At 45.5% G+C, this 18,153-nt stretch overlaps 1 protein-coding gene across 2 annotated transcripts in view; it reads left to right on the top strand.

The window, feature by feature from the left end:
• The first annotated feature begins 1,834 nt into the window (after window positions 1–1,834).
• The window catches only part of ltbp3 (latent transforming growth factor beta binding protein 3), a 35,581-nt gene continuing 19,262 nt past the window's right edge, over window positions 1,835–18,153 (top strand). For both annotated transcript variants that reach the window (XM_062988502.1, XM_062988501.1), the window contains exons 1-5: window positions 1,835–2,316; window positions 16,597–16,745; window positions 16,902–17,019; window positions 17,101–17,261; window positions 17,490–17,595. In XM_062988502.1, coding sequence (XP_062844572.1) covers window positions 2,073–2,316; window positions 16,597–16,745; window positions 16,902–17,019; window positions 17,101–17,261; window positions 17,490–17,595 — 778 coding nt within the window. In that variant the 5' untranslated portion in view covers window positions 1,835–2,072. The remainder of the gene's footprint in view (window positions 2,317–16,596; window positions 16,746–16,901; window positions 17,020–17,100; window positions 17,262–17,489; window positions 17,596–18,153) is intronic.

The raw sequence follows: 18,153 nt of genomic DNA, 5'->3' as shown, positions 1-18,153 counted from the left end.
TAACATGTATGATTCTTCTGGTCAAACTGATGAACTGCAGTTTGTTCAATTTGAATGTTACATGTTTTTAATCGCAGTTTATTTGTTGTTCTCTGTTTGATCTTGTGTGAACGGGTTCATGTTCATAAAAGAAGGAATATTGGAGGGATGTAGATTGTTCAATCCCAAAATTCCAAACGTTTCAGTGTGATGATCATTGTGTACAGTTCATGAGGAATCTGCAGGATTCTGCCGCCCTCTTCTGGTCACACTGAGGAACCGCAGTTCAGTTTATTTTAAATCTTTTGTTTTTAATCGCAGTTTATTCTTCGTTCTGTTTCATCTTCAGTGTTTAAAACCAGATTAAGATTAAGATCTGTTTGTAAAAATGTTGATGCCATTTGTTCCTACTTCATATTAAAGTATAAATATGTTACATAGCCGTTAGACGAGACTGATAGCGCAGGAACCCACGTCCTAACCGTTACGGATATTAATGTCACTTTAACATGTTCTCCAGTTTGATAACTGTGAGTCTGTAGTCGTTTTTTTTTCATTAAAATCAAGCATGTATTTTATACACAATAAACAGTGTTTCTCTCATAAAAGCAGATTCTGTTCAATCCTGAGTGTTTTCTTTTCTTATGTCTGTCGCACATCCTAAACATTAAAGTATGTCTGTGGGAATTTGTGCCCGTTCACTGATCAGTTAATGTTAAGGTTCTGAATGAAAGCAAGCAGTCTCAGTTTTCTCAAAGGAAGTGAGTGGCAGACTCACAATGAAGTGCTTCATCTCCAGGATCCAGTGGAGCTAAGTGTACATTTCACTTCCAGCCTGTAAGGAGTTTGGCATGTTCTCTTTGCGTTCTTGTGTCTGTATGCCCCCCCCCCCCCACACACACACTATAAAAACATACCAGTAGGTGAATACTCTACATTGACCCTGGGTGTAAACTAGCAAGTTTGTGAGTGTTGTATGAATCAGTACTGTTGTCTCAAGGATAGGCACTGGACCCACCGCAAACCTGGTCAGAATGAAGCCGGCACTGAAAATGAATGTTAAATTAAAGCAAATGTTACATGTGGGTGACACTAGGGCACAGCAGGTAATGACTTGGGTTTAATCTTTGGCATGTTCTTCCCGTGTTTTTTTTCTCCAGCTATTCAAGTTTGCTCAGACGGCACCGGACTCACCTCAATCCTGGTCAGAATAAAGCTGTCGCTGAAAATGAATGAATGAAGTGAATGTTACGTGACGGTGAAAGACAACGGCACAGCAGGTCGTGACATGGGTTTAATTCTCACAACCAATAAGTCTGTGGACTGAATTTGGCATGTTCTTCCCGTTGGCTTTGCTCCAGCTATTCAAGTTTGCTCAGACGGCACCGGACCCACCTCAATCCTGACCAGGATAGAGCGCATGGTAAACATGAATAAATGAAATAAACGTGAGTAGGTAAAACAGACGCGTGATGCGCTTTGCTGAACTGTACAAGATCTACTCCGGCCTTGTGACCAGTGTTGCCCTATGGGAAAGGCTCCCGGCCTGCTGCGACCCTGATCACGGTGAAGTAAAGGATTTCCGAAGATGCCAGGGAATCGACTCACTTCAATGTACCGAACCAAATGAGTCGTTTTCAAACTAAAAAACAAAGGAATCATTTTGCACATCACCTCAACTTCACGCGCTGCTGGTGCTTGAGATTCCGTGGTCTCGTGCCAAAGTAGCTCGTACCGGATTGGTCTCGCTCCTCCTCCTCCTCCTCCTCCTCCTCCTCCTCCTCCTCGAGCTCCCGTTGCAAACTTTCCCTAAAAACTCAGAAACGCACGCGCAGCCGAAAGAACGGAGCTCGAGGGGAAAAAACGGTGAGATTGGAGCGAGGAAAACGGGTCTGCTCGTGTTGTTTTGGACTCCAGGATGTCTCGCGCTGCACGGTTCCAATTCATCTCCGGTTTACCGCACTGATTTGACGTTTTAATCCGGTGCGCAACTTTTTTTGCGTGCTTTTACTTTTTTTCCTCGCGCGGAGTGACCGTTCCGTCTCGTGCCTGTTGCGCGCGACTTTAACGCCAAAGCCCTGAACGATGCCAGCATGCGCGCGGTAACGTCGCTGCTCCTCCTAGCCGCGCTCGCGCTCCACAGACCGGCCGCGTGCGTGGAGCGCGTGTCGGCGGCGCGCGAGCGCTTCAAGGTGGTCATCGCGCCGCTCATCTGCAAGCGCACGTGCGAGCGCAACGGTCAGTGCCGGGACACGTGCGAGCAGGGGGACAACACCACGCTGATCGGGGAGAACGGACAGACCGCCGACACGCTCACCGGACACGGATTCAGAGTCGGTAAGTGCCACGCGATGTCCGGTCCGCCCTGACAGGTCGGATTGGTCAGTCGGGCATCATTTTGCACCACCTCCACATTCCAGTCCAGCTGGGCAGATAGGTAGACCAAGGTGACCAAGGTCCCTGCTCTGCAGTAACCCCAACAGTGATTGCACAGACACACTACATGACCAAAAGTATTTTGGACACCTGACCAGGAGCTTGTTGGACGCCAAAACAACTGGTATTAAGTGCTTGTATCTGAGAAGCTTCTCACAAGACTTTGAAATATGCCTGTGGGAATTTGTGCCCAGTCAAAAGAGCATTTGTATGGCGCTCATACACACAGGGCGTGTCTGTAGGGCTTTGGATACTCTAATCGAACCATCTGTTGGATAGCGGATGCTGAAACCCACTAGAGATGGTCCTGGATGGTAGTGCAGGACCGTACGTGATGCTGCTCTCTGTGAGACTCTGTCTCTAGCAGGTGGAAATAAATGGGACGGAGGGGGCGTGTGATGGTCTGCAGCTCTTTTGGGTCAGGACGGGGGTCTGCAACGACAGAGGAAGCTACGGTTGAAGAACTGGACCCGACTAAAGAGGGAAAATGCAAAAAATAAAATAAAAAACAATATAAATAAAGAACCTGACTGGATAAATAAAGAAACCTTTTATGCGCCGGCTGTATAACCTCATCTGGCCTCATTGGGACGGAACTACTTTTTGTGAAGCTGCCTCGTCGGCGTTTTCTTCTCCCTCGAGCCCTTTTTAGTCGCCACAAAGGTTTAGGAGGTTCAGATTTACTGCTCTGAGTATCAGGCACCACAATTACGCCGGGCTGATGGTTTCCCGAGCTGAGAATGCATCCAGATGGAAGCTCTCGCTCCGAGGCCCGGCGGATGATGGCTCTGATGCCAGGCAGTAAAGTCGTGGCGGGGTTTAGGTTCAGGTTCACGGCTATGACGGCTTCACCACGCTGTGTCTGGTTCTTCTGCTGTCTGGTGACCTATAGGGTCCACTCAGGGGGGTAGAAAAGAGCTGTAGGTCATCACATGCCCCCCCTCTGTCCACTTTATTTTCACCTGCTAGAGACAGAATCTCACAGAGAGCAGCATCACGTGTGGTCAGATCCTACCATCCAGGAATCAACCATCTCTATCCAACAGACACGTCGTGCTTATGAGCGCCATACAAATGCTCTTTTGACTGGGCACAAATTCTCACAGGCGTATTTCAAAGTCTTGTGTGTTACCATCCAACACACACACACACACACACACACTGCAGACTCACTTGTGTTCTTCCTTAAATGGAAACCATTACGTTTTATCTTTTATTGGAACTCCCAGTCAGTTTGGTGGGCTAAAGAACAGGTGGTTATTATTATTATTATTATTATTTTCCATTATTCTGACCAAAACCAACACCTGGGCTGAGTTTTCAGGCAAACAGACCTGCCGATACTCTTCCCCTACCAGGTTTGGTGTGGAGAACCTCCGTACAGCCCTGACCTTTAACCACAGGGATGATTCGGAACGCTGACTGCAAGCAAGACCTGGTGCCTGACCTCACGAGTGTTCTTTGGACCTAATGGGCATAAATTCCCACAGGCACAGGCAGACTACAGAAGAGTAAAGGCTGGCATTGTCTCCGTGTTAATGCCCACGGTTTTGGAATGAAGTGTCCAGCAAGCTCGCTGCGAGGTGTCCGGATACATTTGGCCATAATCTTTAATAAAGGCTTCATCCACGTTAAGCAACACTGGTAGCCGTTATGCACCCTGGACAGGCGGAGAGGCATCGCAGGGTCACGTCTTCATGTTTTCAAAAGCGAAAGGAAACCGCAGGACCTGAAGGAAAACCCACTCAGACAGAGGGAGAACCTGCTAAACATCTGTAGGACCCTGAAGCTGTGCAGCATCTGTGTTCACTGGTCGACATGGTGGCCATCGTGGCTCCTGGGGGCCCGTGTTTCATTCTCACGTTTGTTTACTGTTTAAGTGTGTTTTGGGTGAGTTTTCCCAGGAGCCTGAAAGCATGCGGAGGGTAGATTGGCTGCTCAGAATTGCTCCTAGGTGTGGGAGACTGTGTAGGGAGTCAGATTATCAGAACGGATTCGTATCTGATTTATTTAAAGTCAAGAATGTCTGGGACTGACAGAGAACGGTTATATATAAGTGTGTGTGTGTGTGTGTGTGTGTGTGTGTGTGTGAGAGAGAGAGAGAGAGAGAGTGTGTGTGAGTGTGTGTGTGTGTGAGAGAGAGAGAGAGAGAGAGAGAGAGAGAGAGAGTGTGTGTGTGAGTGTGTGTGTGTGAGAGAGAGAGCGAGAGAGAGAGCGAGAGAGAGAGAGAGAGTGTGTGTGTGTGTGAGTGAGAGAGTGTGTGTGTGAGTGTGTGTGTGTGAGAGAGAGAGCGAGAGAGAGAGAGAGAGTGTGTGTGTGTGTGAGTGAGAGAGTGTGTGTGTGTGAGTGTTTAGTTAGTGTCTGTAGGCCTCTATGATCAGACTTTGCCATGAGAGGAAGTCTGGTCGGGTTCTTTTCTCACACACACACACACACACACACACACACACACAGACTTGAAGTCTTGGATAGAAAAAGGCTCGGTGGCCCACGTGTGTGGGTGTGTGTGTGTTAAAAGACAAAGAAAATTATCATCATTATTATTATTTTACGATCATGTACAGGGCTGGAAAGTACCGAACAGTGCTGGACCGAAGACTGTAGGGGGGCAAATGTACCAGGGCAGGGGGTAGGGGGGCAGAATTTAGGTTTCCTGCCATTATAAACATTCCTGTCATTTCACCAACCGATGGGAACGCTTACTGTTCCACATTATTCAGCTAGTAAGTGTAGTGAGTGGTATATGACTATCATTTTACCATCAGTATTTTTTTTTTGGGGGGGGGGGGGGGGGGGGGGGGGGGCAGTTTGAGCATATCTGAATATTTGGGGGGGGCGTGTCCCCGTAAATATATGATATATTGTGATTACGGCCTTGTAGCGACACCTAAATACATGATGTGATGTGACTTTGTACCTATACACACACCGATGAGCCAAAACATTAAACAGTTTAGGGAAGACCCGTTCCTGTTCCAGCATGACTGTCCCCCTGTGCACAAAGTTAACCTTATAAAGACATGAACAACAGCTCGGTGGGCTTGACCTCAGCCCCATCTTTTGACTGACCGGGCACAAATTCCCACAGACATACTTTAAAGTCATGTGAGAAGCCTTCTCAAAGGAGTGGCTGTTGTTCTAGCCAAAACTATCACACAGAGGTCACTCTTAGCATTTGTTTGTTTTAGAAATGGGACATCCAGCAAGCTCATGGTCAGGCGTCCAAATACTTTTGGCTCTGTGGTGTATCTGTATGTGTCCAGATAAGATGTATCCTCATCAACAGCCTCGTCATCCTTCAAACCTCTGCTGGAATGAATCAGAATCCCTCATTAGTTATCTGGACAATCAATAATCTGCGATGTTCTGTGTACACTGTATGGTCAAAAGTATTCGGACGCCTGACCAAGAGCTTGTTGAAAAACAGAGCGACTTGTGTGTGGTCTCTTTGGCTAGAACAACAGCTTTTCTTAGAAGGCTTCTCACAAGACTGTGGGAATTTGTGCCCATTTATTTGTATATCTGGGCACTGATGTTGGTCAAGAAAGTCTGAGCTGATGTTCCGGTTCATTCCAGAGCTGTTTAGTAGGGCTGAGGTCAGGACTTTCTTTAAATCGAGCTTTTCTTTATGTCTTTATAGAGCTCGCTCATGCTGGAACAGGAAAGGGCCTTCCCCAAACTGTTGCTGCAAGTCAGAAGCAGTCATTAATAAGAAGGGGCGCCCCGATACTTTTGTCCGTACAGTGTAGCTGAAGTCTGAAAAAGTCATCAGCGTTTATCCTGGAGTCGCTCCACACAGCGCTGACTTCATTTAACTGCAATCTGATCTGATCCCGGAGATTTTCATTTTTCCGAGGAGGCTTTTGTACAAACACCGTGTGGCCAAAAGTATGTGGACGCCTGACCACAACCTTTCGGACGTCTTACTCCAAAATCATTTGGATTAAAATTGGAAATCCACTTTGACACATAAACTGGCGTGTCTCCGATCTTCTGGTTTTGCTTTTCGGAGGATTGTGGAGTGATTATGGGAATTTGTGCCCTGTCGGTCAGAGGAAAGAGGTCACGTTTGTGAGGTCAGGGACTGGCTTTGCCATCGTAAGTTCTAATTCATACTGGGAGTGTTTTTCCACACTGAACCGGTCACAGTATATAGAGCACATGGGCATGGTCATGATCGAACAGGAAAAGGTCCTTCCCAAACTGTTGCCTGAAGAAGGGGGGTATGATTAGTGTCTCTTCGTACGCTGTGCGGCTCTCCTCGACCAACTTGGGTGGTACCAGTGACGATAAGACAGCAATACTGCTGAGGGGAACTGGCAATGACTAAATTTGGGAGAAATATGGGAGAAAATGCGGCACGGTGGCTCGGTGGGTAGCACTGTCGCCTCACAGCAAGAAGGTCCTGGGTTCGATCCCCAGGCAGCGTGGTCCGGGTCCTTTCTGTGTGGGTTTCCTCCGGGAGCGCCGGTTTCCTCCCACAGTCCAAAAACATGCCGTTAGGTTAATTGGAGACACTGAATTGCCCTATAGGTGAATGTGTGTGTGTGTGTGTGTCTGCCCTGTGATGGACTGGCACCCCGTCCAGGGTGTTACTGTGTGCCTTGCGCCCATTGAAAAGCTGGGATAGGCTCCAGCACCCCCCACAAATCTGATTGGATAAGCGGTTAAGAAAGTGAACGAGTGAGTATGGGAGAAAATGCAAAAGCGTCCACATTATTTTGACTGACTAACTTGACTCTGCTTGACCACAGTGAGGGTCAGTTCTACTGAGCCTGGACGAGCAGACGACGCTCGCTACAGACACACGGTTCTCATTACTAGACGTTGACTCACTATTACTAAACGCAGGAAGAGCTCTCTTAAATACGCATCTGTCATCTTTCACTCGCAGATCGTGACCACACACACACACACACACACACACACACAATCACACACACACACACACACGATCATCAGACCTCCATTCAACATCATATTCAACCACAGACTGTGGGAGGTAAACACTAATAGCAGAACGTACAGAGATTAGCATCGGTTTTGAGTAGAGGTGTGGATTGGCAGGACTGAACTACACACACACACACACACACACACACACACACCACAGTGGATTTGTTTGATCTCAGGAGATCCACTGAGGCTGTGTAGTGATTCGGGACGATGACGAGTGTTCCTGAGGTCTGTGCTGAAGTGGGGGATGTTTTGGTCGGTCAGCTGTAGCTCAGAGACCATGATGATGGAAACACGCTGCTGGAATGTTTGTTGAGGCGTTCAGTACACACACACACACACACAAACACACACACACACACATTGTGTATACACACACATTTGTGTATGTCTGACAGGCTCTGGGTTTGCAGTAGGTGTCGGTGTTTGGGTGAGCGGTCGGCGTCTCCTCAGCTGCGGCCGAGCTCTAAGCCATCCCGAATGTCAGCGGTACACAGCGGTCAGCACTGGGCATTTTCCTCTGATACTGCCCGCTCTGACGGGGCACTTGGCATTTTAGTTCCTCCTAAAATTGTTGGACGGGTTTGAGGTCTGGACTCTGTGGAGCAGATTTGGTACGTGGGGCGATACCAGGCTAAAAGGGAACAGGGCAAAACAAAGTACATTTGGAACTGGAACCTTTGGTACCAGGAACTTTATATTTTTACATCGTTTTAAAAACATTGATGCTAGGAAGGCAGCTTTGCCATGAGGGTACAGGTGCTAGGGTACTGGGACGTGAAAACTGGAACTTTAAGCTTTGGTACTGGAACTGGAGCATTTCTTATGGAACCAGGGAATTCATGTTGAATCGGTACTACGGTTCTGGTACTGAAACTGTTTTAACCCTAACCTTTGATACTGGAACCGGAACATTTGGTACTGGTTTCTTTAGGACTTGGGTACTGGGTACCATGTATTGATGGGTATTTCTGGGTACCAGAAACACGTTCCAAGTTCCTTCTACTGGGTCCCAAATCTATTTTGTGCTGAAAGAGGGACCGTTGGTACAGATGCCCAAATCTCAGGTACTGGAGCTAGAATCTTTGTAACTGGAATTGAGACTTGAACTGGAAAGAGTGTCTTTGTTACTGAAACTGGAACATTTCTTGTGAAACCAGGGAATTAATGTGGAACAGGTACTAGTGTTCTGGAACTTAAATTTTGGTACTGGAACTGTTTTTGTTTGGAAATGGAACTGAAACCTTTAAGCTTTTGTACTGGAACAAGAACATTTTGTGTGGAACCAGGGGATTCATGTTGAACAGGCAGGTTTAATACTGGAACTGGAACATTTAATACTGGTCTCTTTGGGACTTAGTGGAACTGAGAACTGGGGTACTGGGTACCGTGTATTTGGTCCAGAAACAAGTTATTTTGTGCTGAAAGGGTTATTTTGCGCCGTAACTGGAATTGAGACTTTGGTACTGGAACTGGAACATTTCTTATGAGACCTGGGAATAACCGTTGAACCAGTACTAGGGTACTGGAACTTGAAATTTAGGTACTGGAACTATTTTTTTTTTGGTTACGGTACTGGAACCGGAACATTTCTCATTGAACAGGCAGGTTTAATACTGGAACTGGAACATTTGGTACTGGTCTCTTTGGGACTTTGAGAACTGGGTTGCTGGGTACCGTGTATTTGGTACAGAAACAAGTTCTCAAAGTGTGAAAGCAGTACTATTGGTATTGATGCCCAGATCTGTGGTCCTGGAGCTAGAATCTTTGTAACTGGAATTTAGACTTGCTACTGGAACTGGAACACTTTGTATGGAACCAGGGAATTAATGTTGAACAGGTACTAGAGTACTGGAACTGTTTTGTAGTTATGGAACTGGAACATTTTGTATGGAGCAGATCTCTGGTATTGGAGCTAGAATCTTGTAACTGGAAATGAGACTTGTACTGGAAAGAGTATCTCTTCTGAAGGAAGCTGTAGTACTGGAAGTGAAACTTTCAGAACTGGTAAACAGTAAATAAAACTGTTCTGGTTTTCCGGTACTGACTGTTTGGGTTCTGTTTGTAGTGGAAAACGGTTTAATGTTACGTGAGTACGAGCGACTGTGAGTGCGGAGTGAGTTTTTTTTCCCAGCTTCCCTCTTTCGGCTCTTTTTTCACATCCACATGCCACATACTTTTATTTTCTGCATCTTATTCCAGATTCGGTTCCACCCGCCCTGTCCACCCCATTCAAACACCCCCCGGTTCCACCCTCCGTTCTCTTTTTCCATTATGTGTGTTAGACGTTCGTACAGATCTCTCAGATTTCTTCTTCTTCTGGACCTTTCACACTAATATCTGCTGTTGTGAGTCTGCTGGAAAAAGCCGTGTGGGCAGAAACCCACATCAGAAAAGTGTGTGTGTGTGTGTGTGTGTGTGAGAGAGAGACTCGTTGAGGAGAGTGTTTTGCTTGAAATGAAATGTCGTGGGTGTGTTGGGTTGCTGCGTCATCAACTACTGTGATAGCCTGTATTTAAGGTCTTTACGAGAATCAGCTTACACACACACACACACACACACACACTTTGGTCTTTTACAGGCCGAAACAGTTCCTATACGTTTACATTAAGGTTACAGAGTCTCTCTACCTGATATTTACATTAGACCGCTGAATGTTCGAACCCGCTCAGGTGAAGCTGTGTATGTGTGTAGGGATTTCCTAACGCTCTCTCGGCTGCGTTCCCAACCACAGCGTTCCCAACTTTCCCTTCAGTCCAGTAAAGGACATTTTTGCTGGCTTTGCTAAAAAGAAACAGATCATTAAGATCGATTAAAAAAAACAGGATTATTTTAATCTGCAGTTAAAAAGCTGACATGGAACAGTTGTCGTTGTCTTTTTGCTAAGGTTGAGAAGGAACCCCAATCTTTTGACTTATGAACCTGGCTATGAATCAGAAGCTTCTGAAACACAGACTGCGACTCTGTTAACAGTCAAGTAAGCTTTACAGAGACTGCTCTGTTGTTTTTGCTCTGTTTACGCGGGCTGTAGGGCAGGAGCTTCGTTTTTTTCACGCCAGCGTGTAAGCTTGCGGAGCGATGATGCGCTCGGCTGACTGTGGACAGCACCGCCTGTGTTCCAGTCTCTTCTTATTAACGGTGGACTTGTTGTTGTTCGGCGGTTCTCAAATTACTCCTGGCTAAATATTCTCCAAGCGTGAATTAGCTGTGATCTTAGCGAGATAGGAACGATCTCGAGAGCTGAGGTGGCTCCGAGTGACGCTCCTGAGTCCCAAAAATCAACCATCCGCCTTGTCGGAATCAGACGAGCTGCATTTTTCGTCCCATCACCCTGTCTGACATGTAGAAGCGCTCGAGCCAAACAGATGTAGATGTGCAGATTAGCGCTGCTTGGAAGGATGACAGAGGTAGATTACAAGATTTAGGAAAACAGATGTGTTTCTGAGTGGAACGGGTGGAAACAAGGCCGGGGTAGGGCAGGGTTGGGGGGGGGGGGGATTGGGGGGGCGTTCAGAGATCACGTGAGCACAGAGATTAGATAGAGGAGCTGATTTTTGGCTTGATGGCCGCCGGGAGGAAAGCGTATTAGGAAGGAAAGTGAGTCTATAATAACAGTCCGGGACAAATGGAACGTCTTTTTATTCCCAAAGTGCATTTTCATTCATTTATTGTCTGTTTGACCTCTGCTTCATCCTACTCAGGGTCACAAGGGGTCAATTCACTGGGCAAAAGGTAGAAAACACCTTGGACAGGTCACCAGTCCATCACCAGGCACACACACACTTTTACACTTAGGGTAATTTTTGTATCTCAAATGAACCTGACTGCACATCTTTGGGGACACGGGGAGAACATGCAAACTCCACACAGAAAGGACTCAGAATGCTCTATCTGGAATCGAACGCAGGACCATTGTTCTGTGAGGTGACCGTGCTACCGACCGAGCCACCTTAAGTACATTTTCACAAAGAGGAATTTGACTTGGTGCAAATTGGTAAAAATACAAAAAATATATATAAAATATAGAATTTATTTAATTAATTAATTAATTATATAATGATTTTTTCTGTATAATTATATAATTTTTAATTGATTTTAATTATTATAATTTTTGATCATTAAATATAATTTAATTTCTGTATATCATTAATTTTTTTGTATATAATTAATTTTTAATATAATTACATATTTAATGTAATTATTTTTTTCTGTACATAATTAATTTCTGTATATAATTTAATTTCTGTATATATTTTTTCTGTATAATTATATACATTTTAATTGATTTTAGTTATTATAATTTATAATAATTAAATATAATTTATTTTTCGTAAATAACTTTCTGTATATAATAAATTTTTTTGTATATAATTATATAATCTGTATTTATATATAAGAAAATACAGAAAATATACAGAAGTTTAGTGTAATAAATCAAAGACATGAAGAAAAGCTCATTTTAGAGGTCAGGCGTCCGAATACTTTTGGCCGTATAGCGTGTGTCCACTAATGCTGACGGTGACTAATGAGGTGGGAACGGCGGTCCAGGTCTAAGAGTTTTTCTTTCCTCAGAGTTCTGTACAAAGGTGGAGGTGATTTTGCAGATCTCACACTTTGGCAGTCAGAGACAGACTTCTTTATGTGTGTGTGTGTGTGTGTGTGTGTGTGTGTGTGTGTGTGTGTGTGTTTAACCAGCACGCTCGCTCCAGCGGGTTCCAGACGTTTAGCAATCACAGATTAGCGGTTCTGTTTACAGTGCTGGGGTGCGGTGGGATCACTACAGTACATGTAAACAGAAACACTGAATTTCATTTCGCTTTCACCACTGCGTCTTGGTCAGGGTCGCGGTGGGTCAGGTTTCCCCAGATGCACTGACACAAGCTGGTAGTGTGTGCACTCTTCATGACTGAGTCACAATACACACACACACACACACACACACACACTGTTTGGAACGTCTGCGTCTGTCTCTGGGCCGTTAAGGCAGAATAAAGTCCGGTCGACGTCACTAGGAGGGAATGTCCTGCTTTTAGAACGTGTTGACCGGTCCAAAACATGGAACACTTGAGCTGCTCTCAGTAAAAACAGCACAGCTCAGATTTCACCCCACACTCCACGTCCTTAAAGGAAAATTTAATCATCAAAACCCCAAAATTCCCCCCAAAAAAGAACAAAATTCACTACAGTGACAAAAGTGTTGAGTAACTTTTTATTATTACTGAATTCATGTGTTTCAGCCACAACAGTTGCAAACAAGTGTAATGAATCAATTATAATAAGGAAATTATGTACTTCAGACAAGAGCAGCAACAGTTTAGGGAAGGCTCTTTCCTGGTCCAGCATGAGCTAGCTCTCTAAAGACATGAAGAACTGCTCTGACCTGCACACATCCCTGACCTCAGCCCCACTCAACAGCTCTTGTTCAGCACCCAGCCATACAAATGCTGTCATATTTTGACTGAACAGGCACAAATTCCCACAGACATACTTCAAAATCAAAAAAGCGTGGCTGTTGGTCTAGCTGAAAAGGTCACACAGAGGTCACTCTATTTTAACAGCATTTGTTTATGAAATGGGGTGTCCGACAAGCTCATGGTCAGGTGTCCAAATATTTTTGGTCTTATAGTGTGTGTGTGTGTGTGTAGAATCTGAGCTATTGTGTGTGTGTGTGTGTGTGTGTGTGTGTGTGTGTGTGTGTGTGTAATCTGAGCTATTGTGTGTGTGTGTGTGTGTAATCTAAGGTATTGTGTGTGTGTGTGTGTGTGTGTGTGTGAGAGAGAGAGAGAGTGAGAGAATCTGAGGTATGACAGGTATGCCCGCTAGTCTGGAAAGCTCTAGTCTCTCCTCTATCAGAAAATGTTTTTTAGAAAATGTGCAGCAGCTGTAATTTATAGAGAAGGGTGCTGGTTTGATTCCCTGGCTGGCCAGTCCCCATTCTGTGTGAAGTTTGCATGTTCTCCCTGTATTTGTGTGGGTTTCGTCCAGGTGCCCCGGTGTCCTCCCACAGTACAAAGACGTGCAGCCAGGTTAACCGAAGCTACTAGAAATTGCCCTAAGTGTGTGTGTGTGTGTGTGTGTGTGTTCTGTGATGGACTGGCAACCAGCCCGGTGTCTGTCTGGTTTCCAGTCTTTCTCCCAGTGAATCTGGGTGCAAGCTGCAGAGAAATAACAGTAGGGAATTGGAAATGACTAGATTGGGAGGACATGGGAGAAAATATATGGAAAAAATGGGAAAAAGATGAAGCTGAATTCAAGCTGAACTGAAGCTGAAATGTGATCATGACAGGATTAAAGCGAACACAGTGGAAGCAGACACACACACACACACACACACACACACACTAGACGGTCTGTAATCAGTGTAATGGTGTGAAGTGTACGCTGTGTGTTTACAGCACGCCAACCTGATCCAAAATTACGCTCGGATCTAAGGTGCTTTGTGAATGCTGGCGCTGATTCTTACCTGGCACGAGTTTCCTACACACACACACACACACACACACTCACACACACACTCACACACACACACACACACGGGGTCTGGAAAAGTCATTTGTACAGTTCCTGGCTCAGACAACTTTGCTGTGTTCATACTTCTTACTTACATTTTACAGAGCTCCATCAATAGCTAAATAAACCTGGGTGTTACTGTTTACCCTTTCGCTGCACTAACAGTCTCCACCTCCAAACGGTTCATCCAGCTGTGCCTGTTTGGGTGTCTGGCCAGGATGATAGCACCGGTAGCAGTGGGCTAGCTCCCACGTTCATATGTGAATAGAAAAGGTTGGAATGTTTCATATTTTCACATTTCTCTTTTCTTCTCGACGTTCTTTCTCCACGTCACAGCACTCCGTAAAATCACTGATGCCACACCTAGGAGTGTGTGTCAAGCGAATATACACCATCAGGGTCCCCAGTCACGGGTTGGCTATTTTAAATTAGCTGGTTTTGGATGTGCTGTCAGGTTTTCGGTGTCCACAAACTTCTGGTTATATGTGCTAGACAGAGAGACAGAAAGGAGGCCTGTGATGGGAGCGAGACACACCCTCCCGAAATCAGCTGCTCTCACCCACACAGTGAACCACAAACACCTACAACACAAACAAACAGCAGAACAGCTCGTCCCCCTCACCCCGTCCCCTCACCCCGTCCCCTCATCGCGCCTCTACATATCGTCCCCTCATCTCGACACCATCACGCCCCCTCATCAAGTCTCCTTATCATGTCAGCTCATAACGTCCCCTTCAAGCTGTCCTCTCATTACATACCCTCACCCAGTCCCCTCATCACGTCCCCTCATAACGTCCCCTCATAACGTCCCTCACCCCATCCCCTCATCACGTCCCTTATCACAACATCATTAACCTGAGCCACCTCCATCTTCAGTGAGCGCCAGCAGAGGAGAAAAACAGGAAGTCAGGGAACGTAAGGCGAATTTGAGCCTCATTTCACTCAGCCATAACCGTACTGGCTCATAACCGCCCTCTCATTTCAGGCGTCCCTGTGACTCGGGCACTAGTGTTTATGGGTAATGGAAAATACCAGCCTCGCCTTTCATCAGCTTTAATGTGTTCTTACACACACAGAACACAGGAACAGCAAAACGACTTAAACACATCAAAGCAAGTCTGTATAAATCCAACACTCATAAACATTTATAACCCTGAATATTAATAAAACACAATCCAACATAAATCATGTTATTACTCATTAATATATTATTGTAATAAATGCTTTATTCATTATTGATCTGATCTAAACTGATCTAATCTAAACTGATCTGATCTAAACTGACCTGAACTGATCTAAACTGATCTGATCTAAAGTGATCTGATCTAAACTGATCTGGTCTGATCTAAACTGATCTGATTTATCTGACTCATTTGACTGATCTAAACTGACCTGAACTGATCTAAACTGATCTGATTTAAAGTGATCTGATCTAAACTGATCTGATCTGATCTAAACTAAACTGATTTGATCTAAACTGATCTGATTTATCTAACTAATTTGACTGATCTAAACTGACCTGAACTGATCTAAACTGATCTGATCTAAAGTGATCTGATCTGATCTAAACTGATCTGATCTGATCTAAACTGATCTGATCTAAACTGGAAACAGATTTGTGTTTGTGATCCAGTTCCAGTGAGAGACGTTTCAGCGCTGATCAGAGATCCGGATGATAATGACGGCTTTAGCTGGACTTGCTGACGGGCCTCGTTTCATTCTGTCTTCCTCAACTGAACTTCGCTAAAATCCCTCCGTCAGCGCCGCTCGCTGCTGTGTTTCTATAGAGACTAATTACTACTGTTAGCAAAGAGGCTAAACAACGTACAGAACGTGAAGAAAAGCTCGGTTTAAAGAAACTCCAGAGTCCTGCACAGAGCCCTGACCTCAACAGCTCTGGAATGAACCGGAACATCAACATCAGAGCCCAGATATACAACTGAACGGGCACAAGTTCTCACAGACATATGTCAAAATCTTGTGAGAAGCTTCTCAGAGGAGTCACTCTGTTTTAACAGCACTTGTTTTTGAAATGGAATGTCTGATTAGCTCAAGCTCAGGTGTCCAGATACTTTTGACCACACAGAGAACCTTATAGGGTGAAGTAAGTGACTGAGGTCACAGCTAAAGCCGCTTAAACCGGGTTAAACACCGGACTGATACTGGTGTCATGACGTAAAATGGTCTAATAATCACAGACGTGTGAAACCAGAGTGTCAGACTTTGGATAAGGAAGAGAGAGTGTGTGTGTGTGTGCGTGCGTGTGTGTGTGTGTGTGTGTGTGTGTGTGTGTGTGTCGGGTTAATTGCTGTGTTCCAGACAGACAGACAATTTTCTCAACTACAGCCTTAAACTCTCCCACTCACACACACACACACACACACACACACATACACACACACATAAAAGTCAAACATATTAAAAGGATTCTTCGTCTGTCTATCACTCTACAAAACACTCTTTCTTCTCTAACACACACACACACACACACACACCAAGCAGATCTTTCCCAAATTGAGTGTTCCTCCCAAAAATCTTTTGACACGTCTTCAACCACTTCACACACCGGCAAGGTGTGTGTGTGTGTGATGTGTGTGTGTTTGTGGTGGTGGTGAGGGGGGCGTGTTTTTTTATTCTCTCTGTACAGTTTATGTGTGTGTTGTTTTTTATTATGCTGATTATTTTAATCAAATTTATTTTCCTCTCTCTGTGCAGTGGTGTGTCCTCTCACCTGTATAAATGGAGGTATCTGCAGTAATCGCACACACTGCCTGTGCCCGCCGGGCTTTGCCGGGCGACTGTGCCAGTTTCCCCTCCGCACTCAGGCTTCCCGCGGGAACAAGCAGCCGGTCTACACACTTCAGGTACGTACACGTGTCGGAGGGGGCGTGGGTTAGTTACGACCCTCTGCAGCAGTAGAGGTGAAAATGATCAGGGAATTGGATACGACTAACTGGGAGAATACTTGGGAGGAAATATAGCAATAAATAAAGGAATTAACAAATGCCTGACCGCTGCAGATGATGCCGGACGGCCTTTCGGACTCCAGTGGGACGGTCGGACGCCATCAGCTCACCCAAACACACTCAGTGTTCACCCTGCCCTTCTCACAGGGGGCTGGACATCACTCATCTGAAGGTAACACACACACACCCTTACACACACACACACACACACACGTTTACACACACCTCACTGAGTGTCTCTTGGTGTCTCCAGTAAAGGTTAACCTTCGGGTCCATCACGCATCAGACACGTCAGTCGTCATTCAGCCGCTCGACCAATCGGAAGACAAATTCTCCAAGGTCGTGACCCGCCACCCTCCTCAAATGCACAAGCCCAGGGGGCGGTGCTTTCAGGAGACCACGCCCAAACAAGCTGTGAGTGACAGGCAGCAACACACACTCACATGTACTCACAGCTAGGAACCGCCCCTGGATCTGTTGCATGATGGGAGCTTGAGTTCTGTTGAGATTGTTTATCACTCTTGTAAATAAGTAATAACCTTCTTGGCTATCAAATCAACTAATAAACACTAATAATTATTAGTATTGAATAATTGATTGATTCATTGATTGATTTCTGTCCTGCTTCTCTCCGCTCTGCAGTGCAGCAGTAACCCTCTGCCCGGCCTGACCAATCAGGAGGACTGCTGTGGCAGCGTGGGTAATTCCTGGGGTCAGAACAAATGCTACAAATGCCCTAAACTGCCATGTAAGTCTTTATAGCCGAGTCCGAACATTCACTTACGGTTTGGCCAAAATTATTTGGACACCTGACCATGAGCCTGTTGGGCTCCTAGTGCCTAGCTAGAACAAGTGCCGCTTTTCTGAGACGGCTTCTCACAAGACTTTGAAGTATGTCTGTGGGAATTTGTGCCCGGTCAGTCAAAAGATGACATTCAGACATTTAGGTGAATTAAAAAGTAACTGGACACCTGACCACTGGCTTGTCGGACATCACATTTTAAAAAACTAATGGTATTAAAACAGAGCGACCTCTGTGTGATCTTTTCAGCTAGAACAACAGTCACTTTTCTGAGAAGCTTCTCACGAGACTGTGGGAATTTGTCCTCGTTCGGTCAGAACATGACACCTTTTGTATGGCTGAGCAGGTTCGTTTCGTAGCTGTCGAGTGGGGCTGAGGTCAGGGCTCTGTGCAGGTCCGAACTTTTCTTTGTGTCTTTATAGAGATTGATTATGCTGGAACAGGGAAGAGCCTTCCCTAAACTTATGCTGCAGGAAGTTGGAGGCATATGACCTAGGTAGGGTG

The sequence above is a fragment of the Trichomycterus rosablanca genome, chromosome 26 (assembly GCF_030014385.1).
Source record: "Trichomycterus rosablanca isolate fTriRos1 chromosome 26, fTriRos1.hap1, whole genome shotgun sequence".
Lineage (NCBI taxonomy): Eukaryota > Metazoa > Chordata > Actinopteri > Siluriformes > Trichomycteridae > Trichomycterus > Trichomycterus rosablanca.
Note: the sequence above shows the minus strand (reverse complement) of the source record. Positions and strands in the feature narration are given on the sequence as shown.